The 24,515-nt window shown below is 37.7% G+C and overlaps 1 protein-coding gene across 2 annotated transcripts in view; it reads right to left on the bottom strand.

The window, feature by feature from the left end:
• sema5ba (sema domain, seven thrombospondin repeats (type 1 and type 1-like), transmembrane domain (TM) and short cytoplasmic domain, (semaphorin) 5Ba) overlaps nt 1–24,515 on the bottom strand; it is a 304,696-nt gene that overhangs the window by 21,496 nt on the left and 258,685 nt on the right. For both annotated transcript variants that reach the window (XM_038277743.1, XM_038277742.1), the window contains exons 13-18: nt 16,746–16,863; nt 16,238–16,422; nt 13,622–13,765; nt 10,778–10,925; nt 7,270–7,495; nt 2,195–2,407 (exon numbers count right to left, since the gene is read on the bottom strand). In XM_038277743.1, coding sequence (XP_038133671.1) covers nt 2,195–2,407; nt 7,270–7,495; nt 10,778–10,925; nt 13,622–13,765; nt 16,238–16,422; nt 16,746–16,863 — 1,034 coding nt within the window. The remainder of the gene's footprint in view (nt 1–2,194; nt 2,408–7,269; nt 7,496–10,777; nt 10,926–13,621; nt 13,766–16,237; nt 16,423–16,745; nt 16,864–24,515) is intronic.

Here is a 24,515-nt window from a genome sequence, read left to right as displayed (position 1 = left end):
GACAAGGTTTACATTTTTTTCATGTTTTGCACATTAACTATCTAACCTTTTAATGGTTATCAAATCACATAGCTCAATTAGGTTTTGATAATATTATCTTGTTATAGTTTATTGTTAAATAATCGACCAGAAAAGGCCGAACAAAAAAACCCAACTTTAATTAACAACTTCAAAAAATAGCTTTTTATTTTTGCTAAGTTGAGTCATTAAATTTAAAACTACTCAATAGTTATTAATAAATTAAGTAAGTGTTGTAAATTTTTTCTTTCTTAAAAAGATAAAACGCTGGCGCTAAGTTAATTGTAAATCATAATTTTACGGTAAGGTTTTAGCTATTTTTTCTCTTTGCAGGCAGTAACAAGTATAACTCATAACTTACGTGTAACATATTTTAATTAACTCACACGTATTAAATTATTTGTCAAAACTGCAGAAATCAGCAATATAGCATCAAATATACTACTAGATTTTCCTTTTGTGTAATTTTTGAAGCACGGTTTATCTTATATTTCCTTAGCCTGAGTTTATTTTTCTTTTCTGACAAGAAAGAACAATGTCTTTGACACATATTCTCAAACAAGGGTTTGATGTTTCCTTTTTGAGTGAAACATCTTGATTATGACTGAATATTACGCTCCTAAAAATGCCCCAAGGTTCAATTCTATAAACCACTTTGAGAACTGCTTTTCATTCAGAACTTTAATAATTAAAGACGTAACTCTGGCTACTTACTGCCACACTGAGTGGACACACAGATGGCTGCTTCCAAAGCATAGGTGGAGACCCTGACATTTTATTTTAATCTTTTCACCCATCTCCACTGCCTCCATCTCTCGCTCTAATTTCATCATCAATTACTATTTCGCACTCATTCTCTCTTCTGTCACTGGCCTGGTCCTCCTCACCTGCATGTCCTCTGGGGTCACGAGGAAACGTGACAGTACTGGCAAAATGATTCATCACAGGCTACCTAATCCAGGCTTCCTGAGGTCATGTCAAAAATCTAACCACAAAAGATTTACTTTGAACAACAACGACTCACATTCCAAACAGATTGAAGTGGCTAAACACAAATTCTTGTTTCATAAGATACCAGTTATTGACGTAAATCTCCTTTTCTTAAGGGGAGACCTTCATCTAGGTCAACTCCTGTTATCTGTGTGTTTTAAAGAATAATAAGAATAACCTGTCAGAGCTCCAATCTGTCATCAGATGTATTTCAGGTCAACTGATTATGCTGCTTTGATGAGCAGTTTGAAATAGATAACTTCATTTGTTCAAGAAGTCCTCCTGCAGTGCTGCAGCTGCTGGTAACCATTAGCTAATGAAGGGAATAGTCCACTCAGCGGTATTCAACGAATATCTTTGACCCCCTAGCACTCAGTCTCTATAGCTCCTTCTTTCTGCTTCCCTTACTTTAAGACCCAATATTGTGCTGGAAACATTTAACACAATGCCAATAGAAGACCTTACATCTGCTTACTTCTTTCATATGATCAACTTTTTAATTCTAGTTATATTGTCGTTATGAAGAGAAACTAACAAGTAAAATATTTATGATTAGCTTTAATAAGGTTGCCCTGCAGATTTTTATGCTATCATACACCAGCTTTAACAAATGCACTGTGATTTAGACAAGGCAGACAACACCATGAGGAAAGTGTTCTTTGATTTCCTCCAGTACATTTACTAGGATTTAACCTGATCTGCTTCGCCAGAAACTTCAGAAGACTCATGTTTAGGAATTAACAGACGCCTGATTGAAAGACTACCGGACAAACAGGCAACAGTTTGAGAGACTGATTGGTCAAGTGGCTAACCAGGGGATCAGCTCATCCGGAGCACCTCAGGGTACTTTACTCTAACTTTTTTTTTTTTTTTTTTAAACATCTCAGACTAGCAGTACAGCTCAATACTTGAATAACTGAGCACAGGGAGCTGATGGACAACTTAATGGCATGCCATAGAAACATCATTCATTCTTGAATTTGAGTAAAAGTAGATGATAATAGATTTCAGAAGAAACCGAAACTAGGCACTGGAGGCTTATCTGCCACGATTTAAACCAAGAACAAGCGGCAGGATTTAAATGGGGCCATTTAGTTTAGTAATTAAGTTTTATTTAACCCTAAAGAAAATCCTTCTTTTAGATTGTTTGCATTTTCTGAATGAGGTTGGTGTCGCTCTCACTCACCCGGACATGCCTGTACGTTACAGTCTTGGTATTCCACAGGAGAGCCTCGGCACGCCACTGGGGCGCTCTTCCCCTCTGGTCCGGAACAGGTTCGCCGACGGGTGCGGTAACCTTTGGCACAGCTCTGAGAGCAGCTTGACCAGCTCTCCCACGATGACCAGCTCATCCCGGCCATTTTTACCACTGGGGCTTTCAACAGCTCTTCCACAAGGCCTAAAGATGGCACAGGAAAATAATCCGGGATGGATTAAATACTTTAACCACATTTGTTTTATTCAGGACTTAAACTACTTGAAAAGCAACAGGAAGCATGCAAATTGAACACGACGTGGCCAAAAGGCATATTTCACTGTCTAAATGCATCCCACAGTTCCCTGGTGTCGGTGTTTCATCAGTTTGTTAAAAGTCGATGCAGCCGACCCACAGGAGGCTGACAGGGGAAGACAGGTAATCAATGTCGGAGATGGCAAGCATCAGACTGCTGCTGCTGTGTGACTCTCTATGTGTCAATGGGTATGTTTAGTAGCAGACTGTGAACCCTTCACTAACAGCATGTAGGGGAGCTAACACTCCTAATGGGAGGACTTTTGGGTGTGTCACGGCTCTGCTGGATGATAACCCGGGCATGCTTGTCTTTCACTGTAATATTCCAGCAGTTAGTATTGATCTGTGTGGGGGGAATGGAGAATTTACAACAACAATTTTAGTTTAAAGCTGGGTTATATCATAAAATAGCAGCTCAAGCTTTAAATATTTCACAGAACAGTTTAATCCAAAACAACTAAAAAAGTAAGAAAAAAAAAAAAAGAACAAATGCAAATGGTGCTATGGTCAGAGGATACCAAAATGGATTATTACAATTAAATTATTATTATACATTTAATTTTGGCTGCAGCTGTACATCACTGTGAATGTGCCTGATAAAGAAACACATGTACACAGCATGATGCCGCCCCTACCATGTTTCACCACAGGCATGCTTCTCCAGTCAGCATTGATAATGAAGATTTTTGCTAAATTCACCCTAGATTCGGACTGAGGGGTCCCTCAGGTGATTTTATATCTAAAAAAAGGATTTGAATATTTAATTAAAATTCCAATAAGAAAATCAAGCTTATGGATGTAAAAGGACAAAATGTCAAAAAGCTCAAAGGGTTTAAATGTTTTTTAGGGAACTATGCTTAGACCCCATCCTGGAGAGAAATGTCAGCTGTGCTGCTTCCATCAAAATCTTTGTTTACATATGTTTGAGATCGGCCTGTTTTTTTCAGTGTAGTCCTGTTTCTCTGACTGTGACTGGCTGAATGTGCTCTCTTCATCCTCTGACATGGAAGCTGGCTCGGAGCACACAGCCAGTATCTCTGCTTCTGTATCTCTGCTTCTGTCTCCTTGAACCCCAGTCGGCCAGATGGCCACTCACACTGAGCCTGGTTATGGTGGAGGTTTCCTTCTGTTAAAAGGGAGTTTTTCCCTCTCCACTGTCGCTACAAGCATGCTTAGTGTGAGAGATTGCATTCGAGTTAATGAGTCGATGAAATCAACTTGTTTTCCTTAGATAGAAAGCTTTGAATCATTATGACTGTAAGATCTGATTGAATTTTAATGTGCCTTTAGATGACATCAGTTGAGAATTGGCGCTATAGAAATAAACTGAATTGAATTGACCAGTTCTCAACTCTGTTTTTCATTTTCATAAAATGTTTTTAAGGTTATTTTAAGGTTTTTTTATTTCAGTGTTATTTCAGTGTTTACCTGTCCTGCTTTGAACAATACCAGCATGAAATATCCAAGTTACCATTACCAATATCAGGGTGCTCTTTGTGTTCATAAAAAAAAAAAAACAACAACAACAAAGAACAACAACCACCTGCACACTTTTTCCCATCTTCTGAGCAGAACAAGAAGTTTGAAATGTTCATCAGGAATTGCTTTCAAACCAAGCAAGCAGCTAACAAAGGGCTGCACAACTAGTATAGATAATTTGACTGCAAAAAAAACTGAAATACGCTTTTTTAAGAAAGAAAATCTATTAAGTACTTCTGAAAATAAGTAGAGGATTGCAAAAAATGAATTGAAATAAAAGTAAGCTAAATAATTGGCAAATTGCCATTATTCACTATTCTCTTTTTTTTTATCAAGTAAGAAAAAAGAAATCATTGTTCGAACCAAGCATTGATTTGTTTCTATCTATGTGAGTCAGCGACTACTTTTTAATTACTAACAGGTTTGCTTAGTTTTCTTTGATCTATATCAAATTAGATTTTCAATAATATTGTCTTCTTTTATAATTCTAAAGTTTTTTTTTTTTTTTTTTTTTTACTCAAAAAGCCCTGGATGCATTTAGCAGCTTTTTTTATTCTGATACTCAGCAGAGTCGATGATACAGCATGTTTCTGCCAGGTCAACAGTCCTAATGCTATTTACACAAAGATGTAAACAAAGCACTCTTCTCTTCCAAGATTACGGTATTTTTCTGAAGCACAGTGATCTATCAAACTCCTTCGGCCTTTAAATTAGGGCTTTTAAGGTTGACTTCTGCTCTCTGAATGACAGCTGCTCGAAGCCACTTACAGGTTTATTACTAATTCGACCTCTATTTCCTGTACTCTATAAAAATTAATCTTCACTACTGACCATGATCTGATTAAAGGGCTTGTTTGGAATCTTAATGAAAGAAAACAAGAACAACAAACAGCGTTATTTGAAATGAAAGACCATGGAGCTCTTTTGACCATGTAGGAAAATGTTGCAGTCTATTAACTTTTCTTGTAAAATCGTGCATGTAGATGTAGATTTTTCTTTTTTTCTAAGCATTCATAACACAGATGCCCCAAATACATGCAGATGCAAAACATTCTGGTATTTTAGAATCCGAAGTAATTTGCTCTGGCAGTAATTTACATAAATATAGGCAGACTTTCCCCTAAAAGCATGGACAGAACCTCATTTAAATGTAGGATATAAATACCAGTGTAGAGAGATGCCTTTTGCTATAGGGGGGCTCTTTTAGTAGATATTACTTTGTGAGCAGTCTTAGAAGTAAAAAGATCTTTGGTGTGCACCAATTTGGCACAAATAGCTTTTTGAATATGTTCATTGACATTTTATTCATTTTATTTTATTTTTTCGAATAATATAGATCTGCTGGTATGGGCAATACCTTGAGTATGCATATTTCCATCTTATAGATCCTGAGGCGCGACATGCTGGTCAGAAACTATAAAATCCTTACAATCAACACACAACATACCATAAGTGCAACCAGGTGATGTGATTAAATGCATCCTCTGGGTAGATTCTGATACTGAAAAAAGATTTAAACTGTGGTACTCTCAGGATCAGTTAGGTCAGCAAGCACAGAGATGAAGCTATATAAAAGGAAACTATTTTTTCCATCCACTTTCATTGAAGCTACGGATGGATATTAAGAAACAAGCAGAAGCCTTCAGAAGATAACAGGGGTGTTGTTCCATTTTATCCCTTTAACTCTAATTTTGTGTCTGTTGCAAAACATGCTGGGTTTTGAAATGTTGTGTTTCAGACAGACCAGGATGTATCGTAGTTAAATTCAAGATGACAACAGAAAATGATACTATTTTGGATGGTGGGGCTTTGGACCTTTTCTGTTCCGTTTCTCTTGCTTCTCTCTCCCCCATGTTTGCAGGCAGTAGCTTAAAACAGCAAATAATGTGTCCCATTGTGAACTCTTGGAACCCTTATACGGTTGGTTGGGTACCAGTGAGTAAACATGGAATACACACTGCACCAAAGTTGTTTCAGATGACATTACCTTACCTCTGTCAGTAGAATAATTAGCTCATTTGCACATGTACAATCAGAAATGTCGCAAGATCCTCATTAAATAATGTAATTATGCTACAAAATGTACTTATTTCTAAAGCAAACTAAATTTGTTATGATCTTGGCACTGATGTTTGGTCTGATTACTCATTTCACACACCTCTTTATCTCCGCCCGTTTCTCATAAGCGACCTATCTGATCCACCTGCATTAGTCTATATATAACCAGCCTTCAGACCAGTCATCAGTCCCAGATTATTTCAAGCCATTGGTCAGACTTATTCTAGCATTCCTATATTCTGATAACCTGATCCTGACCTGTTCTGCCTCTCAACCTCTGAGCCTCCGTTCCCATCTGTTTACCTGACATGTCTTCTGACTCCTGCCCAATCTCTGCCTGTTTGTGTACCGTAACTAAAACTGTGACCCGACTCCTTCGGTATGTCACTGGATCTCTGACAACCTGGCTCTGACAACTGAGCATGTAACCAAAATTGGATTTGGCTTCGCCCTCTGGATTATCCTGCCTACATTCTTCTGCTGGGTTCTAATCTCCTGCCTGTCCGCCGAACACCGATACAACCGACATAGTGTACAAGTACAATGAAATGCAAACAGGAAACCAAAAATGACTAAAATCATTTGCAAAGGTAAAGCCAAAAATTTGCTGTTTTAGCACCGCTAGCCAAACCAACGACTAGCGGGCAATGCTAACAACAGTACAAAAGCTAAACTTTATAAATGTGTTATCTTTAATTTCAGCGATAACACTGACAAAACATGTGAATGTTGAAAACTTTATAATTTGGCAGCTTGAGGTGTTTCAAAACTGGAGATTACAAACTGGCAACAAAACTCAGAAAAGCATATAAAAAATACCCCAAAACTTAGGCATCAAAATTCCCTCAGTGGAAAAGATATTAATTCATGACACTGATGTTATCAAGAGTTTGGGGAAAAGAGTTATGGAAATGTCAATGAGCTGGAGAAAGCCAGGAGACGCATCATCGATTGCAGCTGCATTGAAATAAAATCCAATATGAGGACAGATGTATTCATGCAAGCTCCTTCAAAACTGCTTCAAATGTTAAACACAGAAAGATTCAAATATATAAAATTTGTGACATTTTTTATGACTTAAAAACTGCTATCACTGTGATCCATTAGTGAGCTGCTGTTAACGTATGATAAAAGTTGAGCGATCGTATCTGTATATGTTGTGTGTTGTGAGTTCTTATTTTCAGCTCCCATTTATCTCTCCCTACTTTACTTACTATCCGTCTCACAGACCACCGTTCCATCATTCGGACAGTAGCGCGTCTCTACTTTCCTCCGTCCGATTTGCAGCTCGTGAGGATCGGCCAAGTGGGCCCTGCACATGTAGCGCATCCTTTGCTCCTGACGAGCTCCACCTTGGGTCACATTGACAGGCATCCAGGGGGTCCAAGGAGTGTTCCTCTTTACCTCTGGACAGGCCTCCAGGTTACAAGCCTTGTACTCCTAAAGGAAATAGATGTGAAATTAGAAATTAAATCCTGGAGCCACTGTTCTGCAGGTTTCTCCCTGCCTCCAAATAAATGAGGTCTTCAAAGGCTGCTCAGGAGGTATTACAACCATATTGAATTAGATGTGTCTTTCTAAGGTAGGAGCAGGACTGAAGACCTTCAACACAGACCTTTATTTTCATAGCCCCAAAGGGAAGAAAATGCTTTTTTTTCCTATTTAAAATGTACATATTCTTGTTTGATTTTTATATTAATTTCTGTTAATCTAGACCTCGACATACCTATTTATGTGCTCTTAACAAATTGCATTGTTGCGTTTACATTGTGGCTAGAAAGCTTTGATGTTTGCTGCACCAGCCTTAGCCTGAACGATCTTCTACCATCGTATAGAACAGCTGGTTCAAGCATTTATACCGAAACAGAGTGTCAGTTTCCTCTAATTTGAGACCAGCTGTGTAGATGACATCCCACCAGAGGTGTTGTTATTCATCCAGATGAAGCTGAAGCTCTTTGTTTCCAGTAAGAATAACAAACTTTAAGCAGGTATTAGACATGCTTTTTTTTTTTATCAAGCTAACCATTGCAATTTATTTTCATTTCTCAATTAAATATTCTACTATATAAAAAAGATACACTCCTGATCAAAATCCTAAGACCAGTCAAAAAATTGCAAGAATTTGCATTTTGCACTATTGGATCTTAAGAAGGTTCAAAGTAGAGCTTCACAATGTTAAAGGAAAAAATCAGTGCAAGAGACAAGAACTTTTGAGCAGGGAATTTTCTGAAAACAGCATTTACACCCAAACATTATTTTTAAGACCATAGTCTTTAACCTCTTACACCCTCAGGGGGTATAAATAAATTTCTGCCTGACAAAAACACACAAAAGTAAATCACTTATAGCCTCCCAGCTATTAGATTTAAGAAGAAACTTTTGGTACCTCTGTAAAGGTAAGATGTCATAGAATGGTTTTCTGGTGTCAGCACCATTGTAGCTTTGACCCTGCCTGAAATATTAGGGACAAAATACAAAATATTTTGCATTTTTTGAACCTCGCCAAAATTTTCTTTGAAATAAACATTGTAAAACACTACCAAAATATTTTTTATAGCACAAAAAAGTAGTACAGACTTTCAAATCTACAGTAAATGTTTAAAAATATACCAAATTTGGACTCAATCAGATGAATCATATTTATTTTAGAATGATATTAGTGAGAAATTTCTTAGGCGGAGGGGCCATTTTGGCACATTTATCCAAAAATGTCACCAAACTGTGCCAAATATGTTTTTTACATCAATACTGGGGGTTTGGTAAAATTACGAGGTCACGTAGCAGCTAGACCCACCGGTGGGTCCGTAGGGTTCTAGGGGTTAAAAGCCAAAAGCTGTGCAAAAATCTCAATTCCATGTTATTTTCTGTCAAGTCTTTCCACTGTCAAGACCTCCTGATTGTCAAAAGCAAAAAAGCTCACTGACTTTGAACATGGTAGGATTGTTGAGCTGCATAAGCAAGGCCTCTCATAACGTGCGATCGCTGCTGAGGTTGGACGCAGTAAGACAGTCATTTTGCATTTTCTTAAATGATCCTGAGGGTTATGGAACAAAAAAGTCAAGTAGTAGACCCAAAAAAATTTCACCAGCTCTGAGCCACAGGATCCGATTGGCTGTCGGTCAAGACACAGGACGATCCTCTACCCAAATTAAGGCCATTACTGGTGCTGACTGCAGCCCAATAACCATCGGACGGCATCTGAGAGAGAAGGGCTTGAGAAACAAAAAATGTCTTCAAAGGCCACGTCTTCTTCAACGCCACAAAATTGCCCATTTGGACTTTGCAAGGGTGCACCAAACATGGGACATTGAAAGGTGGAAGAAAGTTGTCTTCTCTGATGAGAAAAATTTTAACCTTGATGGTCCTGATGGCTTCAAACATTACTGGCATGATAAGGAGATCCCACCTGAGATGTTTTCTACACGGCACAGTGGTGGGAGCGCCATCATGATTTGGGGTGCGTTTTCCTTCAATGGAACAATGGAGATTCAGGTTGTGCAGGGGCATCAAACAGCAGCTGGCTATGTGGAGATGTTGCAGCAGGAATCCCTCATGACTGAGGGCCCTCATCTGTGTGGTAATGATTGGGTTTTTCAACAGGACAATGCTGCAGTTCACAATGCCCGCCTGACAAAGGAGTTCTTCCAAGAGAATAGCATCACTCTTTTGGACCATCCTGCATGTTCCCTGAATCTAAACCCAATTGAGAACATTTGGGGATTTATGGCAAGGGAAGTTTACAAAAATGGACATCAGTTCCAGACAGTGGATGCCCTTCGTGAAGCCATCTTGAACACTTGGAGCAACGTTCCCACTAGCCTCCTGGAAACACTGGCATCAAGCATGCCTAAACGATTGTTTGAAGTCATCAACAAGAATGGTGGAGCCACTCATTACTGAGTCCTTTTTTTGACACTTTGATTTCTGTTTTGGGGGGTTTTCAGGTTTTTTTGAGCTATGGTCTTAAACTTTTGATCAGCTGAAAATGCTGATTTATGCTGATTTCTTCTTTTAAAATTGTGAAGCTCTAATTAGAACCTTCATTAGATCCAATAGTGCAAAATGCAAATTCTTGCAATTTTTTGACTGGTCTTAAGATTTTGATCAGGAGTGAATATGATATGTGATAAGGCGGTTACATTAATTGTGATTGGCCAATCATAATCATAAAAAAAGCATTAGTAGCAGCAAAATAACACGAGTAGCAGTGGTTAAAATAATTGATCAAGAGATAAGATTGAAAAGATTGTTTAATAGTTATTATGCAACAATGGATTATGAATGGAAAACCATAGTTTTATAAGAAATGGAGATGAGCTAAAATTCATTAGCGACTTGTTAGCTGTCAAGAGACCAAATACCTCTCTCTAGGGCCAAAACATCAGGATTTGTTATCTAGAAGACTCTTTGGAACCAGTGTGTATAGGAAGCACACTGTGTGCTGCATTGATCTTGTCCATCATGTGTTGTTGTGACTGACATTACTGTTACCACATTCTCTAAATGCTGGTGTCCAATGTTTTTAGGTTAAAAATCTACTGTGGTCACTTCTAATTCATTTGATCTCGGATGATTTCATATAATCTGCTCTGTTAAAGACAACTGAACTGATGTTTAACATAGAAAAAAAAAATCATGTTTCACAGAAGATGGTATTTTCTTATATCCACCAGCTGATTTTATTGGTCAGAGTGTGTTTTTGTGTGTTAATGTTTACTCTACCAGTGCACATCCGGGACAGGTGTTGCCGTTCTCACAGGACCTGACCCTGGAATGGACACCTCCACCGCACTCTGTACTGCACTTAGTCCAAGAGCCCCATGGAGTCCAAAAAATAGGCTGAGGACACGATACGCCCTCATTGCAGAACCTATTGAAGAAACAGTGGTGGAGCTAAAATACACAATGCACTGTAAGAAGATGTCACAGAAAATTAGATTCGGTTTCAAACCTGACTGCTAGAATAATCTGCTGGTAATGTGAGACCAACTGATGGTTAGATGTTTAACTACCCGGTAACCTACCTCAAAGATTAATATAAATAACTTTCAGCCCTCATTATTCTTTAACAGTCAAAATAAAAGCTCAACAGTTTGTTTCTATGAAATATAAACTCCTGCTAACATTTTTGGGATAAACAAAACCCTAAAACCCTTTTTGGATGAAATAGGGACAAACACTTAACTTGTTTTAAAAGCTGTACTAGCTGTAAAGTGCACAAATCTAATGGATTTGAAGTAGGAGGGAGGAGGATTATGGGTAATACTATAATGTATCCATGTAAACAGTATATACTGTAGAGCCATCTGTTAGTCTTAGCAAAATGTTTATGGGTGAAGCAAATATATTCAGTTTGATGACGGCTGTTTCCCTTTGTGTCTCCTTTCTCCTTTTTTTTCTGTTGTTTATTCTCTTAAATTACTTTTATTTTATATATTCTTACATTTCATTGTATTTTTGTGATTTCTTTATAGACTTCATTGAGTAAAAACGAGAAAGTATTTAAGAATGGAGCCAACAGAAGGAGTTAAAGGAATAGTACACCCAAAACATGATTAGCCTTCATTTTCTACTCACCTCCATGCTGAACAACACTCTGGAGTACTTTTTTGATATCTCAAATGCATCTGGAGATCTGGGAGGCTTCTTGCTGTCTGCTGACATTCAAATAATGGAGGTCTATGGCGCCCGAGACAGAAAGGTCCACAAAAGTCCACAAAAACTTGTCAATATTCCTCCATACTGCTCGTCCAATGTAATCCAAGTGTCCTGAGTGGGTAGCATCCAGAATTTACTCGAAACGAAGTCATTTAGAACGTTTTAGAGCCTAAACAGTAGTGTATAGGATTTCCTAATAGCGCCCCCATGCGCGCTCACGATTCTACGGAAGCCGGCAGACCAAACCAGCGCATTCAGCTCGGCAAAGAACTCATGCTCTTCCTCAACACTGAAGTCCTCAGACATTTTTCTTTCGTTGTTTCTTTCTTTGCACAGGTAAACAGCACATTTCTTCTTCTACGCTTGCATTATCGGCAGACCAGACGCTGAATGCGCACTTCCTTCCGGTTTGGTCTGCCGGCTTCCGTAGAATCGTGAGCGCGCATGGGGGCGCTATTAGGAAATCCTATACACTACTGTTTATGCTCTAAAAACATTCTAAATGACTTCGTTTCGAGTAAATTCTGGATGCTACCCACTCAGGACACTTGGATTACATTGGACGAGCAGTATGGAGGAATATTGACACGTTTTTGTGGACTTTTATGGACCTTTCTGTCTCGGGCGCCATGGACCTCCATTATTTGAATGTCAGCAGACAGCAAGAAGCCTCCCAGATCTCCAGATGCATTTGAGATATCAAAAAAGTACTCCAGAGTGTTGTTCAGCATGGAGGTGAGTAGAAAATGAAGGCTAATCATGTTTTGGGTGTACTATTCCTTTAAATTTACATAAGTAATTTTTACTGTACCATACTTTTTACTTATACTAATGTATATTATAATATATCTTTATTTTTTATTTTATTTTTTACGTTTTTACGGCACTAGTGGCTCGTTTTTATGGACAGTAGACTGATAGGAATTTTTAAAAATTATTTTATTAAATTTAAAATAAATTTTATTAAAAACAATGCTCTGATCTAAGACAGTTAACGCTTATAATATAAAATACTTTTTATTGTATTCTAATCAGGCCAATATCCAACAAGGATTACGTCCCTTCACTGGAGGTAGTGCTTTTATAAGTTTGGAGAAGTGTTTCTTCTGCCTCGACTAGTTGTATTTTTTTTTTATTCTTACATTATTTGTTTGTTTTAATCATTCTATCATTATCATTTCAAATTCACTTTACATGTTGGTCTGTCATTCTTACATATTTTTATATATCAAATGTTATGATGAGTTGCTAGGTATTTTAATAGCCTTTTTACCAAATAGTTTTTTGCTGTTACTTAAATCAAAATACGATTATAGTAAAAATTTTTGGGGTATTCTACCCACCTCTGATAATAAGAAGCTCTAACTCAAATAATCATAATAATAAGAATAATATTTCTCATCATTTTGTCTTTTTTTTTTTTTTAGAATGACAGCACCATTTGCTGTGTGGTAATATTCAGAAAAACACATATTTTGATAAAACAAAAGTAATATTTCTTTGAGATAATTCAGATTAACTGGTACAAATCTAATATCCATAAAATGTAAATGAAATTAAAGCTTATTTGCAAAATGTATAACTGGGTAACTCGGGTAATTTAGATAATTTAGTTTAGTACGATTTAATCTTAATGGCCCATTAACTGGGAATTTCTTTTGGCCTCACAAGTGAAATAAAACGCAGTTCTAAATGTGAGCTTAGCTTTGTAAGGTCCACACATTAAAGTTTCTATTAAGAGCAAAGTACACAGAAGGTTGTAATATTTTTCAGTAGGGTTAAAGCACCTTCCAGCGATTAAGCATTGTCTAACAATCTCGTAATTATTTTTCTTTTACGCTTAAATAATGAACTTTAATTTTTTAAGGGGATTAGTGCAAGGCTTTATTTAAATGTAATTATTTTTACCGTTCATCCCTGCTGGGCCCCACGCACACTCTCCCGCCATGTCGGGGTGAGGGGTTGTTACAGGTACGCTGGCGCATCTCAAAGCCTGTACCACAGGTTGTGCTGCACTGTCCCCACGACGACCAGGGTGTCCAGCCTCCATTCCTTTAAACAACAGATGAACGAAAAGACATTAGTGGCCTAAGAGCCCCCATTATTCAGAAACATCATATTTTATTAACAATTCAACACAGTTTTCTCCAAAGGTGTTAATGCATTATTAAATTAGAGAATACAAGAATCATTTCTCAGCTCCACCTTTCAAAGAAATCCTCTAATTTTTAACTTCTGTATGCAAAAATGCACACAGACAAAAAGAGCTTGTTCTGACTGGGTAACATTCACTCCATTTGCTTAAGTGCTTTGTTCCTGGGAAGCTCTCCTCATGATTTAATTGCCGCTCTCTACAAAAGCACAATTCAATTTTAACACCAAGAATTAAATCTGCCATAGCTATCCAGCAGGATGGGGGGGTTTAAGTTCTTTTTACTGGGATTGAAGCATTTTACTGAACACAAAGGAGGGGAAATGTATATTTTGATATATTTTGTGGTTTTCAAAATACCACACTGAAACTTTTAGTCACCACAATCAATGCAATAACTGATGCTTCAATGACTATGAATGGAATCTGCAATAAATTGAGTATTTTAAATCAAGCATTGTGTCCAGTTTTTTTTTTTTTATTTCAGACGAGACTAGAAGGAGCCTCATCATTTTTCACCGGCAGCCTTTTTAAACTATACAGACTTCACTGAATCATTTTTTAGAGGATGGAATAAGAAATGGTAGGATAATAAAAAAAGACTCAGTTCTTTCCTGTAAGTCTTTTTCATCTTGCCATGGCTACTACTGCATTATGTGCCTTAACAAAAGTCAAGGTTATAGATGCACAAAAAAAAAAAAAAACAGAAATATATTGTATGTTGGCTTGAAAGTAGTTTCATTTTAGATAAATAAATTTTAAATACATGCATTTATTAGAAGAGAAACTTTTTCAGTCCTTCAACAAAAAGCAAAAATTATTGTGATCTCTAATCCCAGTAGGAGGCTGGTCTAATTGACCAGGAGAAAGGCTCTGAACAGAAAACCCTAAAAAAAAAAAAACAGCACATCTTCCATTATTATTAGCATAATTTCTTGCAATTAGTAGTTTTTACAATTATAATCTAAATCTGTTTTGATCGATCTTTACAATCATCACAAAAGTGTATTGTTTGTAGGTTTATTTAACTCAAATCTTTCAAACTACGTAGCCTTTAAGTTTATTGCTATAGCCCAATTCAGTGCAAAGACTATTTATATTGCTTTACATGAATTCACAGTAAAATAGGAAAGGAAAGGAAAAAAAGCAGAATAAAAGCAAATAAAGATAAAAACAAAATAAGATTTTGCATAAACTAAAGCAATAGTCAACAATCACACTTTGTTAAAACAAAGTATCTAAAGCTATTTAGGCTTAACATTCATAGTTTCCAAGTCTCCATTAGAAAATGCAGTGAAAAAAAGCTATATAACAGAAGACTTTATACATGTAACACCCTCTAATATGTTACAGGCATTTGCTGTAGAAATATGATGCTTTAAGTATTTAGTAATGAAATCTTCAGATTTACTAGTGGTTCCTAGAATTACTAAAAGTAGAATGGGAGGCAGATCTTTTAGTCATCAGGCTCCTCTCCTGTGGAACCAACTACCAGTTTTAGTCAGACATTCTGTCTACTTTTGAGACTAGGCTTAAAACTTTCCTTTTTGATAAAGCTTATAGTTACAGTGGCTCAGGTTATCCTGAGCTATCTCTATAGTTATGCTGCTATAGGTTTAGAATGCTGGAGAACATAGGGAGCCCTGTTGATCATTCTGCTTCAGTGTATCTCTATAATAGCATTCTGTGATATTTGTTAGCTTTTTCTCATCATACAGTAGTAGTTTCATCTGGTTCCTGTTTCACTGTGACACCATCCCGTAGAGAAATATCAGCTGTGCTGCTGCCATCAACACCTTTGTTTATAGAAGTTGGAGCTTGGCCTGGTTTTCAGTGTACATAGTCCTGTTTCTCTGACTGTGGGTAACTGGATTTGCTCTCTATCATCCTTCAACGTTTGAACTGGCTCGGAGCTCGTCTGCAATGCTGTGTGTTTCCTGGATGGGGCCGCCTATGGAGCTGTTTGACAGTTGCCTTTTGTATCTCTGCTTCTTTTTCTATGTCAGCTTCTGTCTCCTCGAACCCCAGTCAGCCTCAGCAGATGACCACTCACACTGAGCCTGGTTCTGCTGGAGGTTTCTTCCTGTTAAAAGGGAGTTTTTCCTCTCCACTGTTGCTACAAGTATGCTTAGTGTGCATTGCATTTGGGTCAATGAGTCAATGCAATCAACTGGTTTTCCTTAGACAGAAAACTTTGAATCAATGTGACTGGATGATCTGGTTAAATAGTCTCTTTAAAATGCCTTGGGATGACATGCGCAATGTGAATTGGCCTATATCAATATACTAAACTGAATTGAATTGAATCAAAAACAATTCCTTCTAGCATACAGGTTACAAAATGTCCACATTTTAGACTTTTATTTTCTGACCTTGAGCAATTTGAGACTTCAATAGTTGGGCCGTCACAGTTTTTGCCTCCACACCGAGGAGCGGGACTGTCACAAGATCTGGAGCGACACAAACAGGAGCTCACACCATCCAGTGGATCATCATTGTTACAGGGGTGCCATGAAGTCCAGGGTCCAAAGCCACCATCAGTGGTCTGGTTACGCAGCTGAAAGACATTTTTTTTTACATTTCAGAGGTTAATTTTATTTGGGTTCAATTTGATTCCCGTCATAGAAAAGTGACATGAGGAGAAACTTCCATGAAGCTTTGGGGAACAAAAACTCCATCTGTTGAACACATGAGGCTTGTGTTAGTATGGGAGTCCTTGACCTCTAGAGGCTGAGGGTCACCACTGTTTATTGATAATCTGACAGAAGCTGTCATGTAAAGGCTGACGTGTGCAGAGATAAACAATCTGCTGAGTTTAGGCCAAAGGAAAGAAGGCCAATTGAATGCGTACAGTAAATGCTGCAGTGAGGTCAGTCTTACCGGACAGACAGTGATGTTTTGTTTCCACTGGCTCATGTTGGAGCTTTCCTCCAGCGTGGTGCATTTGCGTTGCCTGAAGTCCCAGCCGCAGTAAGGGTCCCTGGCCTCCAAGCAAAGTCTAAGAACAAGAAGAAAAAGAGTGAGCATAAAATGAAGAATAAGAAAAGGGGATGATGAACTTGTCTGTATATGTTGTTCGGTGAAAATTGAAATATATGTATTTTCATTACAGCAAATGAAAACCAAAAAATGAATAATATATCAGATCAGTTATTGACAAATGATCGAGGCTTATTTTGGGCTTAGTATAAAGTATGGTCTATACCTGGCTGATGTTTTTAAAAGGTTCATTTATGAAACAAACCTCGTTAAAACACCAGTAAAAATAAAGAATCATATATTTTAGATATGCTTACCACAAGTCACACTTCATGGAATAATGTTTTTAGTTTAAATTTTTAATTACAACCAGCAGGAACATTTTAACAGAGCTGCTCAGTGTCCTCCTGATTAAAGCTGAACCACAGCTTTATCGGGCTGAATATGATCTGGAACCAACGAATCACCAAAGCCAGTTAACAAAAGGTGTGTTTTATAGCAAAGTACTGAGCCAATGCCTGATTTTTCAAAGTGATGACAGCGTTTCTTTGTCCTGACTTTATTGTTAGTAAGTCTTCTTTGGGTATTAGATGTAAGAGAAGATTAAATCTAGATATTCTGGTTTAAGCAGTTTGCAGTTATTTATTAATTGCATTCCATAACTCTGTATTCAAAAAGTCAGTATGGATTTAGATCACAAAGATCTACAGCAATGGCCGTCATTGAATTGATAGAAGAAGTCACAAGCACCATAGATAATAAAAATACACAGGTTAAACTCAGTGCTTTAAAGACTCAGCATGAAAAAAATATATAATCGACTGAGAATGGAATGGAATGCAGAAAATAAAGTCAAAAGTGTACGTTTTTACTTTCAACATAAAAAAAAATCAAGCAAGAAAAGTTTGAAAATTTCTAACCCTAAGATCCAATATAGGAGTAGGATAAAGGTAGTAAGAGATGCAGTAATAGGGACTTTCTGTGCTCTTCTGTCTGCATGCCAATAAATGAGTGGAGACCGACACCTCTGTTTATGCTGGAAAAAATTGAAATCTAGATAAGTCCTTTTTTCTTAAAATAAGTACATTTGTTCTTGTATTGAGGAGGTTAAAGAGACATTTTGCCAATGAAACAAGAAAACTTCCACTCAAAATAAGAAAACACAATTGCATTGTCTTATTTCAAGTGCATATTATCTAATTATCTTATTTTCAGAGTAAAAATACTCATTCCATTCGCAAACTATCTAATTTACCAACTCAAATTAAGGGTAAATACACTTAATTTAGGAAATTTTAACTTGTTTCTAGATCGTTTTTCCAGTGTATGACATGTTATGTTAGAGTTGGTGCAAAGCATTCAGAATAAACCCGTATTATTTTTTTTTGACTGATTGGGCAAATAGTAGTCATCCTGGTATCTGCTCATAACAGCTGCACACTGCGAAAAAAAATAAAAAAGGTAAAATAAGTTTATTTATCCTTAATTTGAGTAGTCAAATAAGATGACCTTTCGATAAAATTTGTATTATACACTTAAAACACTGTAAGATAATTAGATATTCTGCACTCGAAATAAGACAGTGCTGAATTATATTATTTAAAATGTTTTCTTATTTTAAATGTAAATTGTCTTAAGGCTGGTTTATGCTCAGAAACCAGGTGTTTTGCGTGTGTGTCGCAGTTAACGCAGATATACCCGACCGCCCAGCCTGACTCCCCTTATTTCAAGAGAATCCATTTATTTAATTTCAGTTTTTCCAGTGCAAACCTCACTGTTTCTCAAACCGTTAACTGGAGCAAACATTTGGAGAGAGGCAGTTCCTTGATATTTATGAGTTGTATCTTATGAAAATGAATAGTTTTTATAATTTAACTTTATTGATCTCACACTGAAGAAATTCACCTCTGCATTTAACCCATGCCCTTTAGGGAGCAGTGGGCTGCCATTGTGTGGCGCCCGTGGAGCAGTGTGGGGTTAAGGGTCTTGCTCAGGGACCCAGCGTGCAGGCTGTGGGGATCGAACTGTGTGCTTTCTTAGAGCAAAAGCGCACTGCTCTATCCACTAGGACATCACCTCCCCCATATTATCATCCCTAGTGGCCTGGAGTAGATTTAGTAGTGGTCTGCTTGTTTCTTCGGTCAGCTCTATTGTTGTTTTTTTGTTTTTACAAATGTTATATGCCTCAATAAGCAAGAAGCATCTGCCTGAACCAAAAAGGCCTGGGGAATTAAGATGTTTACAGCAGATTGATTACAAATACGTTTCAAACAAATACGTTGTACCAAAAAAGGGGTCTGAACAAGAATAACACCTACTGTATGCTACATAATTCTTCCCTTTGCGTCCATATCAACAGCGCTACACATGGTACATTACCCAAACAGTGATTAAGTATTTGTAAGCTCCTCCAGTAAAACAGAGGCTTAATGGCTGCTAATTAAATCTAAAGCTGTTAATGACGAGGCTAAGCCGCCAGAGCAGATCAGGATGCCTGAGGAACATTGAATAAAAGGAATCAGCTGAGCAACTCCTCTTCTTTCTGTATCCCTCTCTTTATTTGCCCTCTTTTCCTCTCTAAACTCCCTAATTACAAAACTGAAGCTTCTCTTCCAGTGAAAAAGTCCCTTTTCTTCTGTCCTGGCACAGGTTTTTGCAGTTTATTTGGAGAGGCCCGTAATGTTTAGCCTGGAGGCGGAGGAATCTCCATATGTTGTTAGAGCTCTTTGTGCCAGGGCCGGAGCATTCTGGTTAACCTGAGGTCAGTTTACATCTAATAAAGACATAACAGTCTACTCAGCACATCTGAGGTGACCTGCCAGGCAAAGAAACAAGAGAGCGCACATGTGCGGGGAGCTGCGCTGCTGGCGTTGCACAGCTAATGCCAGAATAAGGATTGCTTCCATCTTGACAGATTATCTGTCACCTTGTTTCTTTTTTATGAAGTGACTCTATTATATCAATGCCTGATGCCATCTCTGCAATAAATGGAGCAATAATCATAATGAGGTATGCCATACATTCACAGTTCAGTGAACATAATAGCTATTTCCATACGACGTCGGGAGCTTGTTGCCATTTTGGCTCAAGGTCGGCCATATTGCGTCTGCATTGACTTTGGTACGTGGTTCTGCTTTGTCATCAGAGCTAAAGATTTCTCATTCTACTTTCTGATTACCAACACACTTCACTACAACACGCACTGTTAAAGGGTTAGGCTGAGCGGAAAAATTATTAGGTGCACAATTCAAGGATGGGATAATTAATAAAGGAAGGAGCTGTTGGAGTATGAAGCTTTATTAACAATTGGAGGGCTTAGAGGCAGACTGGAGGTCTTCTGACCTCAGGGAGGGAAGCATTTATTTCAAATTTCAGGAAAAAGTGGCATAAAAATGTAAGCAGAGCCACATCAAACAGTTTGATCTGAACACTGGTAAAAGGATTGTAGAAATTGATTCAAACTGATGTCCAGAAGTTGCCTGCAGAATCTTTTTTTTTGCTAACTTGAAGGAAAAAATCTCTAATTGTAAAATGGAAGCCAGAGGAAACAGAAGGGGAGGACGTCTAAATCAAAAGATCAACATAGATAAAGTACACCGTCTTTAAAATTAAACATGACCCTTTTCTTGTTCTTTTTTAATACATTTTTTATGCAATCTTCTTAAAACAGCTCAAAGCTTATGAAGGAGTATTAGGGCCACAGAAATGAAAAAATGAAATTGAAGGAAGATGACGAGAATAAAGTAGAATGATCAATAAAAAAGTTGAAAAGGGTTTAAAGAATAAAGTCAATAATAAAGTCACAAGACGTGATTAACGAGAGACTCCTGTTTGGCCATATTTGAATAAAGCGTAGCTTTATTATTAAGACTATACTTGGACATTATTCTCAACATTTCAACTTTAATGACTTTGCGAGGAGGAGGGGAAAAAAATCCTCACCCCAATTAATTTTTTCTCTTCTTTGGCCCTAAAACTCGTCATAAAAAGCAGTTAATTATAAAGTAAAACTGGAGGTTGTTTTATATTTGTTTTAAAAATAACTTTTGGTTCCCCTTCAGCCTGACAGTTCAATTTACTCTGACCTTTTAAGTCAGCGCTTCCTGCTAGCCAAAAACAGTATGGTAGAGGTGTGAAGAGTCCATCAGAAGGAGATTATTTTTCCTTACAGTAAGCATAGTAAAGCTCTCATATAGGAACTGTGAAGTGATGCCGTCTGGATTCAGAACTTCATTCTCCACTCACCAAAGAAGGTAAATCATATAAGCAAAAGTATGTAAATGTGTGAATATGTTTGAACTACAGATCCATTCTCATCTGAGATTCGATCTGACAAGTCAGACGACAGCCTTCTGTTTATTTTAGCGGCAAACACGCACGATGGCCCACTACATCCAAACAGATGAGCTCATCTATGTGGCCGTGTAAAGTGAGCTGCAAAACTCACCAGCCCTTTAACAATGTGTCTGATGTTGGACATCAGAGGATAAATCTGTTGTATTCTCTCTATATGTCTAATTAGCTTTTTCATAGTTTGTGAATGCTGTAAAAATGAGTGTCTGCTTTTATTAGAGGACCTTTAACAGCCGGACATAAAACACAATGTCACTTTACTTTAATGGCAGGATGTCAAAGGATAATTGCAAATCAGATCCCCAGAGTTGATTAATAATAGAATATGAGTTTTTGAGTGATAGCTGTAGGACTGACAAGCTTGGATTATGTGCAGCTGTCTGGGTGTTTTGCCTCTGTTAAAGCATATGCCTGCTGCTCTATCTCTGTAAGAGCTCTGTCTTAAAAAAAAGAAACCTAAAAACTCCTGCTGGCATTCTCAAGAGAACACCATTCTCCCAGCCCTCTCTGCAGGGGTGAGAGTCGGTCCCTGGAGCCTTTTTTTCTTCCCGCTGTGTTAGCCGTTTGAGAGTCTGCTCATGATTAACTGGGAACACACAGAACTCCTGCAAGCTCTCAAAGCTAATACATCCAATTAAGCCCTGTTAGGGACGGATGGCAGCATGGTGGGGCCAAAAACAGAAGATCAGGAAAACAAAAGTGAGATGGAAGTCTGAAATGTTTTAGTTCCCTGGAGGTAAAATGACAGAAAACAAACAGGGAGGGAAAGTCCAAATAAGACTAAGGTTACCAGGTAGATATAATAATTCATTTGTCAGGTCTTATGAATACATACAAAATAAAAAAAATACAAAAAAAATTTGAAAATGTACTTATATAAAAAATTCTAAGATCATTACTTGCAGTGCATTTTAGTAAGATTTCAAAAATGTTTCACATTTTTAGAGTCTAGAGTCTGTGCTGGGGTCTAATATTAAAAGGTAAAAAACTTCTCTAATGTGCCCAACTTGCAAAACTGCAAACTGTAGTCTATCTCATCTGCCTTGCTGTGTGTCCCCTGGACTGGGCTGCCTTTTACAGTTGCGTTTTGTATCTCTGCTTCGGTCTCCTTGAACCTGAGTCGGCCTCTGCAGGTGGCCGCTCACACTGAGCCTGGTTCTGCTGGAGGTTTCTTTCTGTTAAAAATGAGTTTTTCCTGTCCACTGTCAGAAGTATAAGAAGTATGCTTAAAACATATTTTATTAAAAAATCATCTTATGTAATTTTTTCTTTCCCCAAAAAACAGAAGAGAATGTGATCTGTAAAAGGCAATTTGAGAGAATGCAAATCACACAACTCAATCTGAAAAGACCAGTTTTGAAAAAAAAATAGAAGAAAATAAAAAATGTAAAAATGAAATATGCTTTTTTCAAACCAACAAAATGCAACAGTTTGAAAAGAAAATATTTCAAAAAGTATTGTAACAGAGGTTTTTTCTGAATTTTATCGTTAATACTTGTTAGAATCAGACAAAGTCGTCGTATTTCATCCCAATAAAAGGTTCAAAAACCAAGTCAAAGTTGTTTCAAACGACTAATCTGGGACAACCTCAAAGTTTATTGAACTTCTCCGTCTACTGGACCTCCTAAAAAACAGAAAAGCTATTGCTCCTTTACTCCACAATTGAGCTGGACAAAACCTGACAAGGATCTGAACACACTGATCATATTGATTATAAAGTCTTTCCAATGGCTGTCTTTTCACCTCAAAGTTCTAAGTTTTAAGTAGCCTAATCTTACAAGCATTTAAAACTCTCAATAAACCTGATCCATTCAGTTTGATTTGCCTTTATCCTACAGGCCCTCCCAAACCATAGGGTCTTCTGGGAAGGTTCTTCTGCTGATACTTTAAGTTGTAGGGAAGTCATACTTAAATCTCAAATCATTGTGGCTTACTCAAACATGTACGGCTGTAAGCCTTCTACACCAAACCAAGCTTCTGCCGCCCTCTTCCACAACAACTTTGTTCCCATTTTCCCTCTTCTAAATAAAAAATGTATGACGGAGGAGACTCATCCACAACCTCCAGTACAACACAAAACTCTCCTCCTCTTGCATGTTTCCGCTGTCCATAGCGTTCCTTCACAGCGTTGTTGCTTAGTCACCAATTTAGTGCTACTTTGTCCCAATGTAATTTCCCAGTGGGAACCTACTAGCACGAAGTTGCTAACTGCTTAGCAAGATGCTTGCGCATCTTCCGCCACAAAAATCCTGCCCTCTTGATAAACGACCAATTACATTCACTTTATTCACTCGTGTAAGGTTGTGCACCACTCGAGAGAATTTGTAAATGGAAAGGTTGGAACAGCCGTTTCCCTACGACTTTAAAGTGAGAATTACAACATATAGTGAGGTGTCATTCTCTATTCCTGCTTCTGCAAATGATGACGAAAATGATAAAGTGCATTTATAATCTATCTTTTAATGATTTATCTTAATTTTAATAACTGGGCAGCACAGTAGTCAGTGGGTAGCACTGTTGCCTTGTAGCAAGAAGGTTCAAGGTTCAATTCCTGGGATCCCTGGGTCTTTCTGCATGGAGTTTGCATGTTCTCCCTGTGCATACGTGAGTTCTCTCTGGGTACTGCGGTTTATTCCCAAAACATGGCTGTTAGGTTAATTTGCTTCTCTAAATTCTCCTTGTATGTGGGTGTTGTTGTTTCGCTGTGTTGCCCTGGGACAGACTGGCGACCTGTCCAGGGTGTACCCGCCTCTTGCCCATAGACTGCTGGAGATAGGCACTGGGCTGACCACAACCCTGACTGGACAAAGCAGTAGAAAATGGACGGATGAAAATGGAATTTATATTGCTAAATATTAAATCCTTTTAGTAGTAACTCCAGATTATATGAAAAAGAGTAACTGTTTTGACATTTAGACATTATTCTGAAATTTCACATTATTTCCGGTGACATGGGGGGCTGGGGGAACTCAAGAGTATTGATCAGTCTGAATTATTGATAAGTGTAAAACACCTTAAACATTGTTGAAAGCCTTGACACACAAGAGGAAGTATAAAAAGCATTGCAAGGTAACTTGGAGCTGTTATGAATTTAGGCAGAGCAAGGGAGAAGATTGAGAGAGAAAGATAAAGAGAGTAAGACTGGAGGAGAGACCAAAATGATTACACTGAGACTCAGCCAGAACAAAGCCAGTAATAAAAGTAACAGCATTCTGGACCAGTAATAAATACATCCACAGTGCGAACACAATTTCTCTGTCTCTTCCCCAGTCCCCGGCTGGTGAAATGTTCCTGTGATTGGTCATACAGACGTAGAAG

This window comes from Cyprinodon tularosa, unplaced genomic scaffold, assembly GCF_016077235.1.
Source record: "Cyprinodon tularosa strain WSP-4 unplaced genomic scaffold, ASM1607723v1 ctg134, whole genome shotgun sequence".
Lineage (NCBI taxonomy): Eukaryota > Metazoa > Chordata > Actinopteri > Cyprinodontiformes > Cyprinodontidae > Cyprinodon > Cyprinodon tularosa.
The sequence above is the reverse complement of the archived record's forward strand: the minus strand, read 5'-3'. Positions and strand labels throughout refer to the sequence as shown.